We start from the raw sequence: 17,067 nt of genomic DNA on the forward strand, positions 1-17,067 counted from the left end.
CGGGGTGTGACGTCATGCATCCGGGAACTTGGGGTCCTACTTTGCATCGTGTGGGAAACACTACACACGCCTGATCGCTTCGTTTTTCAGCAAGCATTTTCCGTTGTGTTTTACTTCCAACAACAATGAGCGGAGAGAAAGGGACATTTTCTTCATCATTCGCAAAGTGAACACCAGAACAAACGAAGCTGCTCATTTCCATCTGGGGCGGGAGGAAACGCAGAAAAAGCTTGGGAAGGTCCATAAAAACAGGGACATTTATGAAGATATATCAAAAGGAATGGTGGAGCATGGAGTTGAGAAATCCCTTGAACGGTGCAGAGATAAAGTTAAGAATCTCACCGCCAACTACCACAAGACGCAGCGATACATCTGCGAAAGTTTTATTCGGATAAGACTGAGGGCACACTAATCGAATTGCCCAAGAGCAATGCGAACACAATTTTGGGTCAGATAGAAAATTTTTAATTTAGATAACTGTTTTATTCAAATTGTTTTTCTGAGTGTGAACGGGGTCATAGTTACCACTGGCTCGATCCTTTTGCCCCACATTCCATGTGTGCTATTCTTTAGAGGGTAGATGTTGGTCTGAGCTGCTCTAGAACTAGTAGAAGCTTGCGCTGTAATGCAAGGTACTATAGATCATGCTCCTTGTCAACAAGTACATGACATCCGCACAAGCTGCAAGAGTCTCAACTCCTTGGTTTGAAAAGTACAGGGATATACATAGAAACATTTAATTTGGGGCCAGTGAAAAGTTGACTTGGGCCAGCAGATTTTTTATGAATTTGCTCTCTAGGGCAAGTGAATTTTAAAAAAAATATGTTTAACCCAGTTCCACAACACCAGCAGGTGTCAGGAGCTGACAGGATAACTGCATATGTGTGTGGGGAAAGACAGAGGGCCACCTGGTGAGACTCCTTAGAGGAGAGACATCGAGGACACAAAAAATGGGAGGGGGTCTAGTCACAGGCTAGTAGATTTATCAACCACAACATGAACTAAAAAAATAAGTCAACTAGAGCAACCCTGTACTGGTAGTCCTTTATTCAGGAGGGAAGTTACAACACCAGGTACAAAATGACATGCATGTGGGCTTCGTTAGACTCTGCCCAGTGGGGTGCCTGTTCCCTCTGTTTCAAGATTGCTCATCTTCTTTGCTCATCCAGATTTCTTGCAGGGAAAAATAACTCATATATAGACTACAATGCCATTTGTTTCTTACCCTCATAGCAAAAGGTATGACTGTTTCCAAAGAAGTGATGTGAAGGAGATCTTCAAGACAGTCACAGCTGTTAGCCAGCCTGGAGTATGCATGACTAATTATTCGCCCACCCATGGAGTTACCTATCACTGTGCTTGTTTATACCAGGATGGTCTGCCACCTCTACCATCTCTACTTGAGATAGTTTTAGAAACTCAGCTGAGACCTTATGCTGTTTGTATTTGCAAGGATGTAAGTTAGTATACTGAAAAGTGGTCACCACATGAAAGTTCTCAAGATTTTCAATTTTGAGGCCAAGCATGACTATAAACGCAGTCACTGCTGATTGGCTGAGCCTCAGTGAGGGGAAACTGCGGTTTATTCAAACTGGAAGCAAGGTCCTAATGCTGCAATTGGACAGTACTACAACTTCCATATGTACTTGTAGCTCCTGGAATATGCACTATGTAACATATTGGCCCAAAAATTGAAACTTTTTACCATATTTGCTTCATTACTTCATATTCCTGGTGTTTGTGAACTGTGAAAAAAATGCATGAGGTCATAAGGTCAACTGATAGTCAGAAAATCATGAACCCTCCTGTTTGCAAACAGGAGGTCCCCAAGGGAGGGGTTATATCACTAGCACAGCCAAAATCTCCTTTTGCTTCAGAATAGCAAGACATCCCTGCCCCTGGCATGGGAGTCTGATATTTGTAAAATCACTACCAGGGTTATCAACAAGCTGGCATTATTTCCCTTCAAACCTGCATGAAATTTTGTAAAGATGAAGTTTTTAAAAAGAAACTTCAGCTAATATCAGTCATCCCCTCTGTGCAGTCAGGCCTCTGTGGCCAGTGTTGGTTGGTGAATTTTTCTATGGTCATGTTGTTATTATCCCTCACTGAATATAGTATAGAATGCCATGGGGTTGACTGGTCGGCTGTTTCACAATTGAGTGTACCCATTTATTTTTCCACATGTTACCAGTTGATAAGAAAGTTTACATAAGACATTACTGTTTTACACTTTTATTTCCCAAAAGCTGATGTAACAAGGAACACAACAAAAAAAGAAATAGAGAAATCCATCAATATTTGGCAAAAATATCGTAAAAAATATTACTAAGAAATGTCTTATTTTTAGTGTTACCAGGGGTCATTCAGTTTTTTTCACAATTAAACCATTGCATCTAACATCAAAAACATGGCTGCTACCTTAAAATTCCTTATTTTGTACATGCAGGGATATGTTAACTAGAGATTTATTACCATTTTTTGAAGATATTCCGACTTTTTTTTGGCAATCAGGGTTATTTTGTATTTTCACCCACATGTTACCAATTTTAATGTAATATTTACTTAAAGGTTTCAAAGTCTGTAGCATTATTTTAATGTGCTGTGATAAGTGTTAATTTGACATGTTAATATTTGATATGATGTATGTGAAAGAACAAAAGTAGAATGAGATCATTCCTACTTTCATCTGAGTCACAGCGAAGGATCAAAGTATCGGCTGTCATTTTCCGAAAAATTTTGTCCCGTCCGTACCCCCCCTTAATTTCTATATTAAGTTAATACCACAAGCTTTTGATTGTGATAGTTTACAAGTCTCTTTGACCAGATACCAAACCACTATAGAAACCAAATCTATGATTAAGACCTTGCCCAATACAGCACCGTATAACTGCAAATGTCCCGTCCGTACCCCTGTCCCGTCCGTACCCCCACCTGTCCCGTCCGTACCCCCACTTTTAGATTTAAGCAAAATATTGGGGAAAATGACATTCCAATTGCTAAAATAACACATACTAAAGACTTAAAAGATAAAAACATCTAATCTCCTCAATAAAAATAGTAGTTTCTAATGAATTCATCATCGTATTCTTTAACAGTTTTTCATTAATTCCCATAAACTGCCTGGGACTGGTATGAGATGAAATATGATATTCCCCTTAAGTTACCATCCCATTTTGCCCAGACCATGTGCTCTCCTCTAGCCCAGCTCAGTCTCTTCCTGATTAAGTTGATGGTGACAACCCATTTTCCTCACCTCCCACTAGTGCAGTTAGTGTAAATGCAAAGGGCAAGATAGGCACTACCTGACACGCCAAGGAGAAAGGCAAAGGTTCTCGAGATACTTTTCAAGTCTCCTATCAAAATAAAATCCTTGAGAAGAAAGGGGTACTTGCTGTAGCAAAAGAGAGCAGAAGAGAACTGCAAGTAGGTCAAGAAATTGCAGATTCCCTGACAGAGCAGGTACATTCCAGCAAGTTCACCGTGGAGCATCGCCATCAAAGAAAATACGCTACCAGTAATGGCATTCTCAGATCAGATCTAATAAGAATGTCTAACTCCCTTAAAGTTTAGACAATATTGCAGTATTTGTAGATGCTTTAATTAACTGGTATTTGGTGAATAAATGTGTTCCAAAAGGTTTGGACAAGTCCCTGCAGTATCAGTCTTGTTGGCCTGTTGTCTGGCTGTGTCCCGTCCGTACCCCCACATAATATCATATTCATAAAATCATCAAGTCCCTTGTTGTGTTGCCAATGTATAAAACCTAGAATCTTATGTAGGAGTATATAAAGAATGAAATTTTACCAAAGTTTAGCTACCAAAGTGCTTGAATTTAAAAATTTCGTATTTGACCTTTCCTTCCACATAAAATGACAGCAAGGTGTTATCATCGCCTTACAATAAATGACCAGAAAATGACACAACAAGGTGCTACTGCAAATCAAAGTTAGTTTTCTGGTCTTGTGGACACTAGTGATGGAAGATAACATGGAATAGTGTTTATCTTTAGTTCTTCCTCTGGCTGTACTGTATATATCTTTACATACAGTCTTACAGTTGTCCCGTCCGTACCCCCATGGTGATCCATGAAAGAAAGCCCTGTATTATAGTAACCGAGAGGTGTTGTGCAGAGATCTTTTAGGATATTGAGCCCCAAGTATGTACCTTTCAATTGCCAACATTAATTTTGAAATATATTCAAGTTGATTTTTCAACCTCAGTGACACCTGTTTGGTACACTCAATTGTGAAACAGCCGTGGTGTAAAACTTTAAGACTTCTACTTGGCTGACACTACTCAACTTTACCAAGGAGGTTATATAGACCGTGACTTTACTGAGTTACTCTAATTTCCTAACTGGCAATTGACTGGGGACCATCCCCTCCGTTGATGGTCCCCCTCCGTTGCAGTCTTCCTGTCTGCTGTGTCTGTAAACATTCTGCCAGCACAGTTCAGCCTGGTCTGCCTTTTTTTGTTTTTAGACATTTTTGTCAGCCTTTCTATCTTGTCCTGTTTAACCTTATGTCCAAAACATCTAGGAACGCAAAAAAAAAAAAAGCCAGAACTGAACTTCTGCTTGGAGAATATCTCTATACCCTGATGGTCACTTTTACAGAGGGACTGAAGTGAAGGTCGAGCTCTCCATCTGATAAACCAAGGACAGAATGTTCTTGCCTTTAAACCTCCTTGGTCAAATAAAAAAAATCCTTGGTCAAATAAAATTGAGAGTTAACTTTTAATTATATACAAAATGTGTTATGTCCTTGGTCAAACCACATATACCTACCCTGGAGGCCATCCGGGATCGGGCAGCTAGGACCTACCCTTTATGTTGAAATCAGCTGTAGCCAATAAGGTTTTGCACTGGGCAGGGTGGGGGATGACATGCTGGGCGGTGGTGTCATTAATCACAGCACTGACCAGCCCCTCTTGGACGCTCTGCATGACAGGCGACACCAGACGGAAAGGGTAGCGATAAGAGTGAGATTGATGTTGGGCTGACTGCCTTGGCTCCCCGAACAAAAATTGCTAACAAACCTCGCTAGCTACCCGGTCCTGTCTGGCTTCCAGGGTACATATACCTTGTGTCGTGAGTCAGATAGGATTTTTAAATTCTCTACCCCAATTCCCTAAACATCCCATCCCCCAACATCTAAAGCAAGGAGTTTATACCCTTCTTGATCCCAACAAGTACATGTGTATAAACTTCAGCATGCCTCTCTTCATTCAGGGATGTTTGTTTGTGAACACCACCCTAATCAACATCAGGGTGTGAATTACCCTGATTTGCATTGAGCCAAAATAGAACAATGGATCCTCCCTGGGTGGCTGTAGTCAGGTTCTGGGTCATAAAGGGGCCAGACAGTTTCTAATCTGCAGAGCCCATGGGCCCATGGTATCAAGGCAAAAAAAAAGGTTAAGATTGAAAAATTAAAATCTAAATAATCCTGTAGATGCAATACGTAATATCAACACCCCTCAAAAAAGCATAATGAACGGCCCTTTGCGGCCTTCTACATTAGCGCTGGTGTTTGTTGTTCGGGGAGGGTGTCTGCGCAGAAAAATTATGATCTTCGTGACATAAGACCCTGTCTCTGGCCCATAGTTTGAAAATCATGAATTAGCGCCCGCCCCAACAATAACCGCCAGCACTCGGGGCACTGCACTCGGGGAAGGCTGCAAAGGAGGCTACAGTACATTGATCAGGGCCATATTTGGGCATGTATCAATTGAGGCTATTACCTCCTTGCTGTTACTAATTTTGAGAGACTTTGGAAATGTTATGTTTGTACAAAGTTATAAAGAACTTCGTTTGTCTCTAGACCCCCCCATCTGGCTGTCTGAACAATTTGTAGAAATTATGGCCCCAAACATTTTTTCAGAGGGCTTGACCAGACATTGGAATACAGAGTTGCCTGCTCAGTGAGCTCCTCTGGCTGGTCAATTTCTAGTTGTTTTTTGAGCCAGCTTTTTTCTGGCAAGTCATGGAATCTGACCAAGGAGCTTTCATTGATCTGACCAAGAAGCTTTTGACAGAGTTTTCCTATTAGAAAAATTATTTTTTCAAAAATATATCAAGTGTAACTAGTGCCAAACACTGAACAGCAAATGCCAATCGGTCAGTTCAGCGGGGGGCCCGTGACGGTTTCTGTCATGTCTAAAGACAAACCGTCACTGGTGACGGTAATAGGAGGTTGTGGATCATATGCTAATGATATGCAGTGGAAACAAGTTTTGCCACATAGTTCTAACGTTCGTTTGAGACATTGAAAGTCATCAATGTTCCAGGTGAAATGGCCTGCCACCAGTGACTGCTTCCTTGTTATTCTCCTATGACCCTGTCACATGCCCGGCTTGCACTACTATGCACCAGTGCGGTGATGGCAGAAGCCGAGTTCAAGCCTGGGTATTGCCCGTCCGCCCTGTACATGTGCCTCATCCTCTATGCTGCCTCATACAAAGGAAAATGCGGGTAGTAAACGAATTCAAAATATAAATGGTATTCAGGTGTTGCAAGACGAAAACACGCGCCATTTTGATTCGCACGCAATACTAGTATCCAGCTCCACAGGCAGCATAATTATGACAGTGAATGAACATGTTACAATATTACGAGAGACTCATGTCTTGAGTAAAGTATACTAAATATACAAATGAAAGGTATCAAGGTAGTAATCGGCTGTAGAGTGTAGACAGACAACCCTACATAGGCACGAGCCAACAACCTCTCGCCGACAGCTTTTTTTCAGCGTCTAGATGGAACTGCAATATCGCCATTAAGATATCGGCAGAATTTCTCTCGAAAGGTCCGTACCATTTGTACGATAGCTTAGCAGGGGTCCCCGACAGCTTCCGCGCGCGCGTGTAGATGTGTCCCCGACTTCGGGAGGGCTCGTTAGCATATAATGCGGGCTCATTAGGCTATATAGCTATTTATGACTGAAAGCGCCACGGGTGTCCCGCGGCCAACGTTCCAGATCCCTCCCGACAATTCTCCAAAGATATCGGCAAAAACTGAGTATAGATTGGGCCATAGAGTGTAGACGGACAACCATAATCAATGTAGAACGTCAATTTGGGGTATTTTGTTTAGAGCTAGCTTTATTGGCCGTTTTAATTCTATAATATTATGCATTGTAGCTGCTCAGAAAGCATAAACTGATGAATTTTGTGACTATAGCATAATTAATCCTGCCAGTCCTATCTTCCAGTATTACCACTAGAGTCCAAGAGTCCAGTCCAACCTTAAGTACCCCTAGAGTCCAAAGCGTCCAGTCCAAGCTTCCAGTATTACCACTAGAGTCCAAGAGTCCAGTCCAACCTTAAGTACCACTAGAGTCCAAAGAGTCCAGTCCAAGCTTCCAGTATTAACCCTAGAGTCCAAGAGTCCAGTCCAACCTTAAGTACCCCTAGAGTCCAAGCGTCCAGTCCAACGTTCCAGTATTACCCCTAGAGTCCAAGTGTCCAGTCCAACCTTAAGTACCCCTAGAGTCCAAGCGTCCAGTCCAATGTCGTCAACCCCCTCTCCTCAGTTATTTTTTGGAATAGCCCATTCTTCAGCACTGGGCGCCGAGTGCTGATGCCGATTCGACCATTGTTTTCAGCACTCGGTTCCAGTGCGGAAGGTGAAGCTTTCGTAGACTTGCTATTCTCTCAAGCTTAATTGTGACGGGAATCACAGACCCTTAATTTTTTAAAGGTGATCAAAATTAGGCCAAGGGCGATCCGCTGCCCCACCGGGCCGAGTTTGTTTACAAACAGTGGACATCCCAGCACGTCACGTGCACTGCAGCTGTCCGCCTGATCTAACCAAAAACACTCACCACACAGGTGCTGACGATCACCGTAACAAATGAGCTACTCTGCCGCCCGACCCCTGACAAGCGGAGAGAGATCAGGAGGAAAAGGAAAGTGCAATCGACCGGAGATGGCCATGATAGCATCCGCGTGATTTTTGTCCTCTGCAAAAAACGAGGGGAGGGCGGAAATATCACCCCAATTTCAAGCGCGATCGTGAGTCTTGTGAGACGGCAGTTGAGATGCCCTTGCTACACTGTGATCTGTGGACTGATCTCTATTTGTTTGGATGCAAGTCTGGCTGATTATTCATTTCAAAGAAGCCATCGTCTTACCTGCAAACGCTGAAATTCTTCATCAGACAAGCCGCCCGCCATGTTGAATGATGATGTCACGATCTGAAACTGATTGGACGCCCTTACGGTGCAATGCCGCCTAGCGGTCAAAGTACAAACTGTAGAATTGGAACAGGTGCATGCTCTGCAAGTCTGAGTTACGGTAGTCTCAATAACTTATCAACGAGGTTAAAGAAACTTTCATGCTGATCAGTATTACCTAAGGGAAGGAGGTTTTGTAATTTGTCCATACGTTGGCATCTTGATCCCTTTGTTGCATTCCCAGTTTGGCATGTCGTCTGCTAGTATCTGCATTATGCGGATAGCAATGTCCCTCCTACGCACAAGATGATGCAGTTTTTTTAAGCACCATTGTCGTTTTTGCAATGCAATATTTCAAAACAACAAATTGAATTCTATTTCTGTGTACTTAAATTCATCCCTAACTTCTGAAGAGAGGAAATTTACAAAAGCGTACCAAGGTACGCAATGTGAAGGGTTAATGAACCATATGAATGCATTTCTTATCCAAGTATGTTCTTCAGATGAATGTGTTAAAAATCCATTCATCAAAACTTGACAACTTTCTGGCAACTAGCAATGGAGCACTGTAAGTTTGAACATGTGACAAAGCAAATCATGTTAGGTAGGTTACATCAAGGACTCTGATATAACGTCCTTGCATTTACACATGTACGTACTACCTGATAGTTGTTACCACAGTACAACAGCACCAAAAGCAAGAGTCCACAAAGTTCATTGCAATGTTGGTCGATTTTATTGTACCTTCAAGTTGATATTCACCATACTAGGAGTTTGTAGTAAGACTGATGATTTTGATATGATGATTTTGTGGTATAGGGGATCTACTACTTCTACTACTGGGTAAATTACTGCAAAACGTCATCAGTCCATGCAGGTTCTTCTATGGCCTTCATAAAAGAAATCTCATTGCTATTCGTCAGCACTAACAATAATCAATATTTCTTTGAGATAATAAAGCAAGCTTCTCCGTTCACAACCTTAAATGTCCTACATTTCAAACCTTCCTTATCTTTGACAAAGGAGCAGTAAGCAGCATTTTGCAACAAATTGAATATGACATCAGTACTAACAAATTTAGGTAACTTAAATTTTTCAAAGCAGTACCAGAATGCGGCTTTGTCACCTTTATTAGTTAGATAATCTATGTAAGATTGGCATCACTGCAGACTGCTCATAATGTAAAATTCCACCCTTGTTTGGTTCTATTGAAAAAAGTATGACAGCAACTACAGCATGGTACAAGTACACTGATCAAAATGAAGTGAGTTGGCACAGGAACCTTTGCAATGTGTTACAATCATACAATGAATAAAGCAATTTAAGTACACATGTAACTTATTCAAAGCTAGTGCAACACACAGTGGAACAATAAACTACAGCAGAACAAGTATGGACCTGACATTAACATTCATGAGTTACATTCCTCGGCGCAGCATATACGACAATATTGGTACTAAAAAAAGATACATCTATATACAAAGTCTCCATCTAAAGATGACATGTGTACTGTCTATTTCTCTGGTCTCTTCTCAATCTCCTCTATTCTGATGGTTCTCCTTCCTCGCAAGTCAAATAACGTGGGTCCGAGTTTGATGATCTTTCCTCCACCCAGGCACTCGTCCCCTTTGTAAAACACTGCATACTGGAAACAAACATTGTTAAGTATCCTCTTCCTTTTTGGCTTAGCTCAAAGCCTTGTACTTTTTGAAACCTATTTTGAAGGGGGACAAATTAAACTAAGTGCTAAGATTGAATGCAACATCTTAAGATAAGAACCAAACCTTTATGTCACAGAGATGCAATAAAGGAATTGGGAAAGCAGTTCATTTCCTAATAGTTGTGAAATCTTACACTGTCCTACATGGATGTGTAACCCAAAAGCAAGGACAATCAACGTAGACCCAAATAATCAGGATTAAATCAATTTCAGGTTTAATACCTCCACTTTCTGTACTACCTGAGAAACTCTTACCTGTCCTGGTGTCAGCGCTCTGATTGGTTCAGCCAATGACACCCACACCTGGTTGTTGCCACTCAGAGTCAAGGTGCACTTAACTAGTGGAAACACACATTTACCCAACTTATTCCAGTGATATACATATATCATCTTGTCAGAAACAAGCCGTAAACAATGCTGCAGGTAGATGGGAAATGGAAAGGGAGGACAGGTCCTTCACTGTAATAGAACCTGCAGAGCTCTTTTGTTATACTAAAAGGCAGTTATACTGGCTATATAGACACAAAAAAAACTATTGACTTTGTAGCTTGTCTTAATTCTTTTACCAAGATACTGCACCATCAGTAATAGCTGGGTATATAAACACAGCGTGCAAAAACAATAAATCTACCTATTCTTGGCAGTAGTGGCAAGCTGATAACCTAACCTTCAATTTAATGATATCTTATCCCATAATTTTGACAAACCAATTTATAAGATGCCATGCCAAACATGTTACAGTTATGTCATCCCCTTGATTGAAATATAATCGCATATTTCATGATGATATCTTAAGTCAAATGGGCAGGTGGCTTCACATACAAATGTATGATGATGACTTCCTGAACCTCACCTAAAGGCATCTGATGTTGGAACCTGAAGTGACAGTCGTACATCTGGTCTACATACAGGTCACGTGGAGGGTCGGCTATCCAGTGTACAGGCTCGGTCATTATCAGCTGTCTGTACAGGGCAGGGTGGTCTGTTGTAGGGCACTGAGAACAGGAGATACATAAAGGTAACACTAGTACAGGGCAGGGTGGTCTGTAGTAGGGCACTGGAGATGGACAATGATAATCCATTGTGAATACAGGTCGTTTCGTTACATGGTCTTTTCGTTACACGTCTTTTCGTTACATCATGAAGTCATTTCGTTACACCATGAAGTCATTTCGTTACACCACGAAGTCATTTCGTTACATCTCGAAGTCATTTCGTTACAGATTAATGTCAGGCCGTTATAGTACTTCTTACTACAAATTTATTACTTTTCGTGGTAACAAAAAGCCGGGACTCAAAATTCAATTTCTTTTTCTTGTTTTTCGGCAGATATTGAACGCCGCTAAGCGCTGGAGGCGCTGACGGGCCACGCTGCATGTCGGCTTGAACGGTCATCTGAACCAAGGAGAGATTACACATAATATATCTGTTATGTAGTAACTTGATCATATATCATATATGCTGTGATGTGCACAATAAATCACGATTAGATGCCTTTAGTATCGTTGATATACAGTGCGCGCAGTAAAGAACCTATTGTTGTTTATTAGACCGGCGGGCACGCACTTTTGTAGGCTTCTGGTCCGTTCGGCGCCGACAAAATGCCTATAAACCGATATCCAATACCCCTTCGAGGAAAAAAATTCAGGCTTATATCTCTCCTTACCATTTTTTCTTACTAAACACTACCCATGCGCCAGTTTAAACGGAGAAAATATAATGTTTCCGTACATTTCCTACAACACACACGAATATATTCTTATGCCAACAACTGATGCTAGACCGTCATGCATTGCATGACGCAAGGGTTCATTGTCCTCCTTCCCACCACGTACGTAGTACTGTAATAGTGAATACCGTAATAGTATACAGGACAAAGGACGGTGGGGAACCCAAATGGTACAATAATCTTGTTGTGTATTTCTGACAATATAAATATGAAAGATTCAATGCAAAGTCGGGTCAAGATACATTACCTGAGTACTCGTATTGGTCTTTACAAATACAAGGAAGGCTATGGAATTTGTAACAGCAATGGGTTTACAACAATAAATAAAGCGGGGAATTTTCATGACTAGAACCGTGGCAAACACAACTCCGCTTACATGCCGAAAATAAGACGTTCGTTTCATACTTCTGAGTTAGAACTACTGTAAATATGGGAGAGATAAACTCTTCACCTTCTTGTGTACAACTTGTGTCCACAAATTACGCTGAAAGTTTAAAACTTAGCGCCGTCTTTCACGCTAAATATAATTCAAAATGGCGCCCGCGCCGCTTGTTCAGGCGTGGGTTACGCCTGTGCGGCAAATGTGATTGTAACATAGCAGATGTACTTCTACATGGTATGGACAGAAACCTATGGACAGTTTGTGCCAGTTTAGAAGGAGAAAATATAATGTTTCCGTACATTTCCTACAACCAAGCAGCTTACAACGCACACAAATATTTTCCTTTGTCGACAACTGATGCTAGACCGTCATGCATTGCATCACGCAGGGTTCATTGTCCTCCTTCCCACCACGTACGTAGTACTGTAATAGTGAATACCGTAATAGTATACAGGACAAAGGTCGGTGGGGAACCCAAATGGTACAATGGTCTTGTTGTGTATTTCTGACAATACTTTGAAATATGTAACATTCAATGCAAAGTCGGGTCATACATTACAGCAACGTTCTTCTAAGCCGAGCCGCAAATTATTCCCCGACTTACCTTTCCCGAAATTCGCATTTCCCCGGTAAAAATTGAATACCCTTTCTTGAAGATATAGAAACATTGAACAGTGTTAGTAGAGAGATATGAGAAACAGGGACGTGTTAGGGATGAATGATATGTGTCTATTGGTATCACGGAACGGAACAAAACCGAACGATAAAAAACAAACAATTACCAAAACCAAACGTAAAATTGAGTGTCATGTCACGTCTCTAATGTCAACCAAGAAAGATCAACCTGGAAAAGATAACAGGAAAACACTTATAGCGTTTAACATGTGACCAAGATAGGATAATAATCAAGTGTAACGAAATGACCTTCCCATGTGTAACGAAATGACTTCCCCATGTGTAACGAAATCACTTTGTGATGTAACGAATCGACTGTAACGAAAAGGCGATGTAACGAAACGACCGGTTACCATCCATTGTACATTGTGAAGATGCAACATCCTGTAGGATTTTGCTGTACTTCATTCAAGACTTTGTAAGACAGCTTGCAGGACTTTGCAGGCGAGCTCTCAGGATTTAGTGGCACCTCTTTCAAGATTTCCAGGGATAAGTTGCAGTATTTTGCAGGAAAGCTCTCAGTATTTTGTGCCATAGCTTGTGGGACTCCCACGGGAGACTGATTGTGTTTTGCAGTCCTTTTATGATGCAAACAAGATACTGCAAGATACATTGCAGGATAGCCGCAGAGACGACTGTTGGCCTATTATCGCTTATACTACTAACGCTCCCGGCCAACAGTCGCAGACTTCAACATTGAACGGAATCAAAAAATCGCCGAATAAACGAGCCGCTGCCCTAATCCTCGGATCTCTGGGTGTCCCTCACTTCCTAACAGCCTTACCTAGCCAGCCGGAGCGTTTTCCGGCTCAAAAACCCCCTTCGCTAGCCGCGCCGGGACTAAATGCACTCCGATCGCACTGTTTATACACACCGAGTGGCGGCCATATTGGAAATACCAGCTTAGCCGGCGCGCCGAATCAGCCGCGCGAATAAGAGACTACTTTTCTGATAAGCCATTCCTATGTGGGGAAAGTTGGAAAGTTCCCTGAAATTTCAAATAAACTATATTCAAGCAGAATAACAAACTGGAAAGGGCTTTGGATATTTTCAATGAGTTCAATATGTTTTTGATAATATTCCATTGTGATTTTGAGACAAAAGTGTTTCATGTTTTAATGCTTGAATATAGTTTATTTGAAATTTCAGGGAACTTTCCAACTTTCCCCACATAGGAATGGCTTATCAGAAAAGTAGTCTCTTATTCGCGCGGCTGATTCGGCGCGCCGGCTAAGCTGGTATTTCCAATATGGCCGCCACTCGGTGTGTATAAACAGTGCGATCGGAGTGCATTTAGTCCCGGCGCGGCTAGCGAAGGGGGTTTTTGAGCCGGAAAACGCTCCGGCTGGCTAGGTAAGGCTGTTAGGAAGTGAGGGACACCCAGAGATCCGAGGATTAGGGCAGCGGCTGGTTTATTCGGCGATTTTTTGATTCCGTTCAATGTTGAAGTCTGCGACTGTTGGCCGGGAGCGTTAGTAGTATAAGCGATAATAGGCCAACAGTCGTCTCTGCGGCTAATTGCAGGATATCCTTAAGCCTTTACTGTCCTGGACATGAAACCAAATGGCATTGGGTACTGGTGAAAAATATCATAGCCAGTGCAGACTGGATATCCACTTTTTCAAGAAAAAAGTTGACATATCAATCAGAAACCACAAACGCCTCACCACAAAGATGTTGTTGGTGCTGGTGTCCCTGTCCACAACAAACCATGGCTCCTTCATCCCACCCAGGCCTGCTCGCTGCCCTATAGTGTACATACAGGCTCCTATAGGAAGAGAAGTTTCATTCTTTAGTCATTATAAAGAACTGGCCTCACTTCTTCTTTTGTCATCCTCATTTATCAATTGAGATGAAGCATGATGCTTCTTCAAGTAGCTAGTAGTGTGATATGGCTTCACTTAGTGGCTTGTGTCTTCTAGCTGAGCATACCATGTCGCCCTTAAGTGTTTTGTTCTTTTACATGCAGAGGCTTGATGCCTAGGCTATGCCTTAATCTCCCTCCTACACTGGGCCTTTAGCTTTAAATCACCATCTGAAATTACACATGCAATCCCTTACAATATCTCCAAGCTAGGGCCTAGCAATTGAACCCAGGCTCTCGTACCACTTACATGACAGGCGCAGCAATACCTGTAAGAACTGAAATGCTAACACGACTAAAAGTCAGTACAGCAATGTTACCCTATAGGCCATGTGTACATACCCTTATGTTCTCCTAAAACCTTTCCATCCACCACTGACACAAACTGGCCTGGTTCAGTCTCCAGGTACTGCAGAAAAAACTACAGTTAGTTGAAGCATATGAGATTTGTAATATGAATATAAATAGCCTAAGGAAGACTTTAGTAAAAGACAACAGAATCACATGTTACCTCTTGTAAAAAGGTTGGAAAATTCCTGGTGCCAATGAAGCAGATCCCCATGCTCTGTGAACAGAAAAACAACATTGGCAGATAATGAATCTGTCAGAGTAAAGTTATTGAATGAAATAAACTTTATATCACCAAAATATACTGCCAGTACGTGCTTTTTATCCTTTCAATAACAATTTAATTTCAGACATATGATGTGATGCTGATACATGTATACTACATTTCTCAATAACCTGTACATGTAACCTGTACATGCCTCTTTCAAACATCCTCTTATGCCAGTGCAGCTGCACATTTTTATTGAGCGATGACCCTGGCGTATGCGCAGCCTGTGATCCATCCTTCACTCTGCAGTAGCCAAGGCCAAACATAGATACTCCCCTCCTGTTGTTAGAGGGAGAGTCGTCAGCCAATCACGCTGTCTCTCAACCTAAAGCAGTGATGTGATCGGCTGGTGATGGCTAGCCAGTGCTAAAGCAGTGAGAAGGATGGCTTGCAGGCCAGTGGGCATTGGTCGTTGCTTGATATGCACACAAGTGGTGGGCTTGGCATAGATGATGCTTTCAACTTCAAGGAGGAAAACAAAAGAAAGTTTCACTCTCACCTCTTTCTTCTTGGCTATATGAGTAAAGCCAGCGTCCTGCGCCATCTGTTTGACCACAGGTTTGGTCAGTTCGCCCAGCGGAAAGAGCGCCCGCCGCAAGGCCTGCTGGGGGATCTGGGAGAGGAAAAATGTCTGGTCCTTCCAGCTGTCCAGGGCTTGTAACAATTTCACATCTGGGGAAACATGATGAGAAAAATTGTCTCTTTCTGTTGTCTTGCATTTGGGTTCATTTTTCCTTCATGAATTTGGATTCCTTGAGTCCATGGAGATGGGACAATGCCAAGTCATAATGTAGATGACAAAATGAACACCAGAACTTTTTTGCTCATATATGTCATTTTAGCAAGATTTGAAGTACCCTTTTGCAATTAGAGAAAAAATCAAAACATTAGTCAGAAGATTATACATGTATGGCAATTCGTTTATTATTAGTAGCTCCTTTTTTCATAGCACTGTCCACCTCCATAAACACTGTTAAGCTAAATGTGGATCCAAATAAGTCAAAGTCTCTCATTGGTCAAGCCACTCATTGCCATGCTTTCATTGATTGAACCTCTTTTGGTTGAGAGAAGAATGGTCTATACTTACTCTCTGTGTTGTTCCGTGGTATGATGTTCATAGACGACAGGACGTTCTCTGTACAGATGTTACCATGGATGCTCGTCCTGGCATAGTGGCCTGTCGCCAAGGCATCTGCCTCAAATTTGTCCATCACATAATTAAAGAACGTCCTAAACTTGATCCTCTTATTGCACAGGATGTCTGGATTTGGGGTCCAGCCATGTTGATACTCCTTCAGCATTTCACTGGGAAGAAATGTTGCATATTTAGTATACTGGTCCTAGAAAAAAACTGCTGCTTTGAGTGTACAAAAAATAAAGATTGTGAATAATCCATAGAAGATCAGGTAAATGTAAATTGACATTTCTTTTAAATGATATACTCTGAACCAAGTTGACTCTGAACACTGGAAAAAATGTTGTGACAGCTTTTTTACACCCCTGTGTAGAAAAAAAATAAACCTATTTTAAAAGTTTTTAGCATTTGGAAAACCACAAACCCTGTGGCCTAGAATTTCTGTCAGTTGAAATACAAGGTTGATAGATTATTTCGTCTGGCAACTTTGACTTTTTGCATTTTGCCACTTGCAGTGGCAAAATGCATTGTCGCCAGAGTATTCGCTGTTGTAATGTTGAGATGTTGGAATCTTGGAATGAACGGACCTGTTCAAAATCTGCAATGCATTTGTATACCTCTTAAAAGCTCTGTCATGAGTCATTGTTTGTGGTCCGTAATGGCCCCTGATATTTGATTAGATTAAATGAATGAAGTACGATATTCCTTAGATTGATGCAGCATATAATCAAATTATTGCCCTTACATTCTAATTTGTATTATCAATTCA

General features: G+C 41.6%; 2 protein-coding genes across 2 annotated transcripts in view; both read right to left on the reverse strand.

The window, feature by feature from the left end:
• The window catches only part of LOC118416245 (GRIP1-associated protein 1-like), a 135,417-nt gene extending 127,166 nt beyond the window's left edge, over positions 1 to 8,251 (reverse strand). Inside the window, exon 1 of the mRNA XM_035821330.1 lies at positions 8,136 to 8,251. Within this exon, the coding sequence (XP_035677223.1) occupies positions 8,136 to 8,177 (42 nt within the window). The 5' untranslated portion in view covers positions 8,178 to 8,251. The remainder of the gene's footprint in view (positions 1 to 8,135) is intronic.
• A 643-nt stretch (positions 8,252 to 8,894) lies between these two features.
• Positions 8,895 to 17,067, reverse strand: part of LOC118415883 (mitochondrial tRNA-specific 2-thiouridylase 1-like) — an 11,033-nt gene continuing 2,860 nt past the window's right edge. Inside the window, exons 3-10 of the mRNA XM_035820791.1 lie at positions 16,251 to 16,468; positions 15,663 to 15,835; positions 15,059 to 15,112; positions 14,890 to 14,956; positions 14,351 to 14,451; positions 10,751 to 10,892; positions 10,153 to 10,235; positions 8,895 to 9,822 (exon numbers count right to left, since the gene is read on the reverse strand). Of these exons, the coding sequence (XP_035676684.1) occupies positions 9,691 to 9,822; positions 10,153 to 10,235; positions 10,751 to 10,892; positions 14,351 to 14,451; positions 14,890 to 14,956; positions 15,059 to 15,112; positions 15,663 to 15,835; positions 16,251 to 16,468 (970 nt within the window). The 3' untranslated portion in view covers positions 8,895 to 9,690. The remainder of the gene's footprint in view (positions 9,823 to 10,152; positions 10,236 to 10,750; positions 10,893 to 14,350; positions 14,452 to 14,889; positions 14,957 to 15,058; positions 15,113 to 15,662; positions 15,836 to 16,250; positions 16,469 to 17,067) is intronic.

This window comes from Branchiostoma floridae, chromosome 5 (genome assembly GCF_000003815.2).
Source record: "Branchiostoma floridae strain S238N-H82 chromosome 5, Bfl_VNyyK, whole genome shotgun sequence".
NCBI lineage: Eukaryota > Metazoa > Chordata > Leptocardii > Amphioxiformes > Branchiostomatidae > Branchiostoma > Branchiostoma floridae.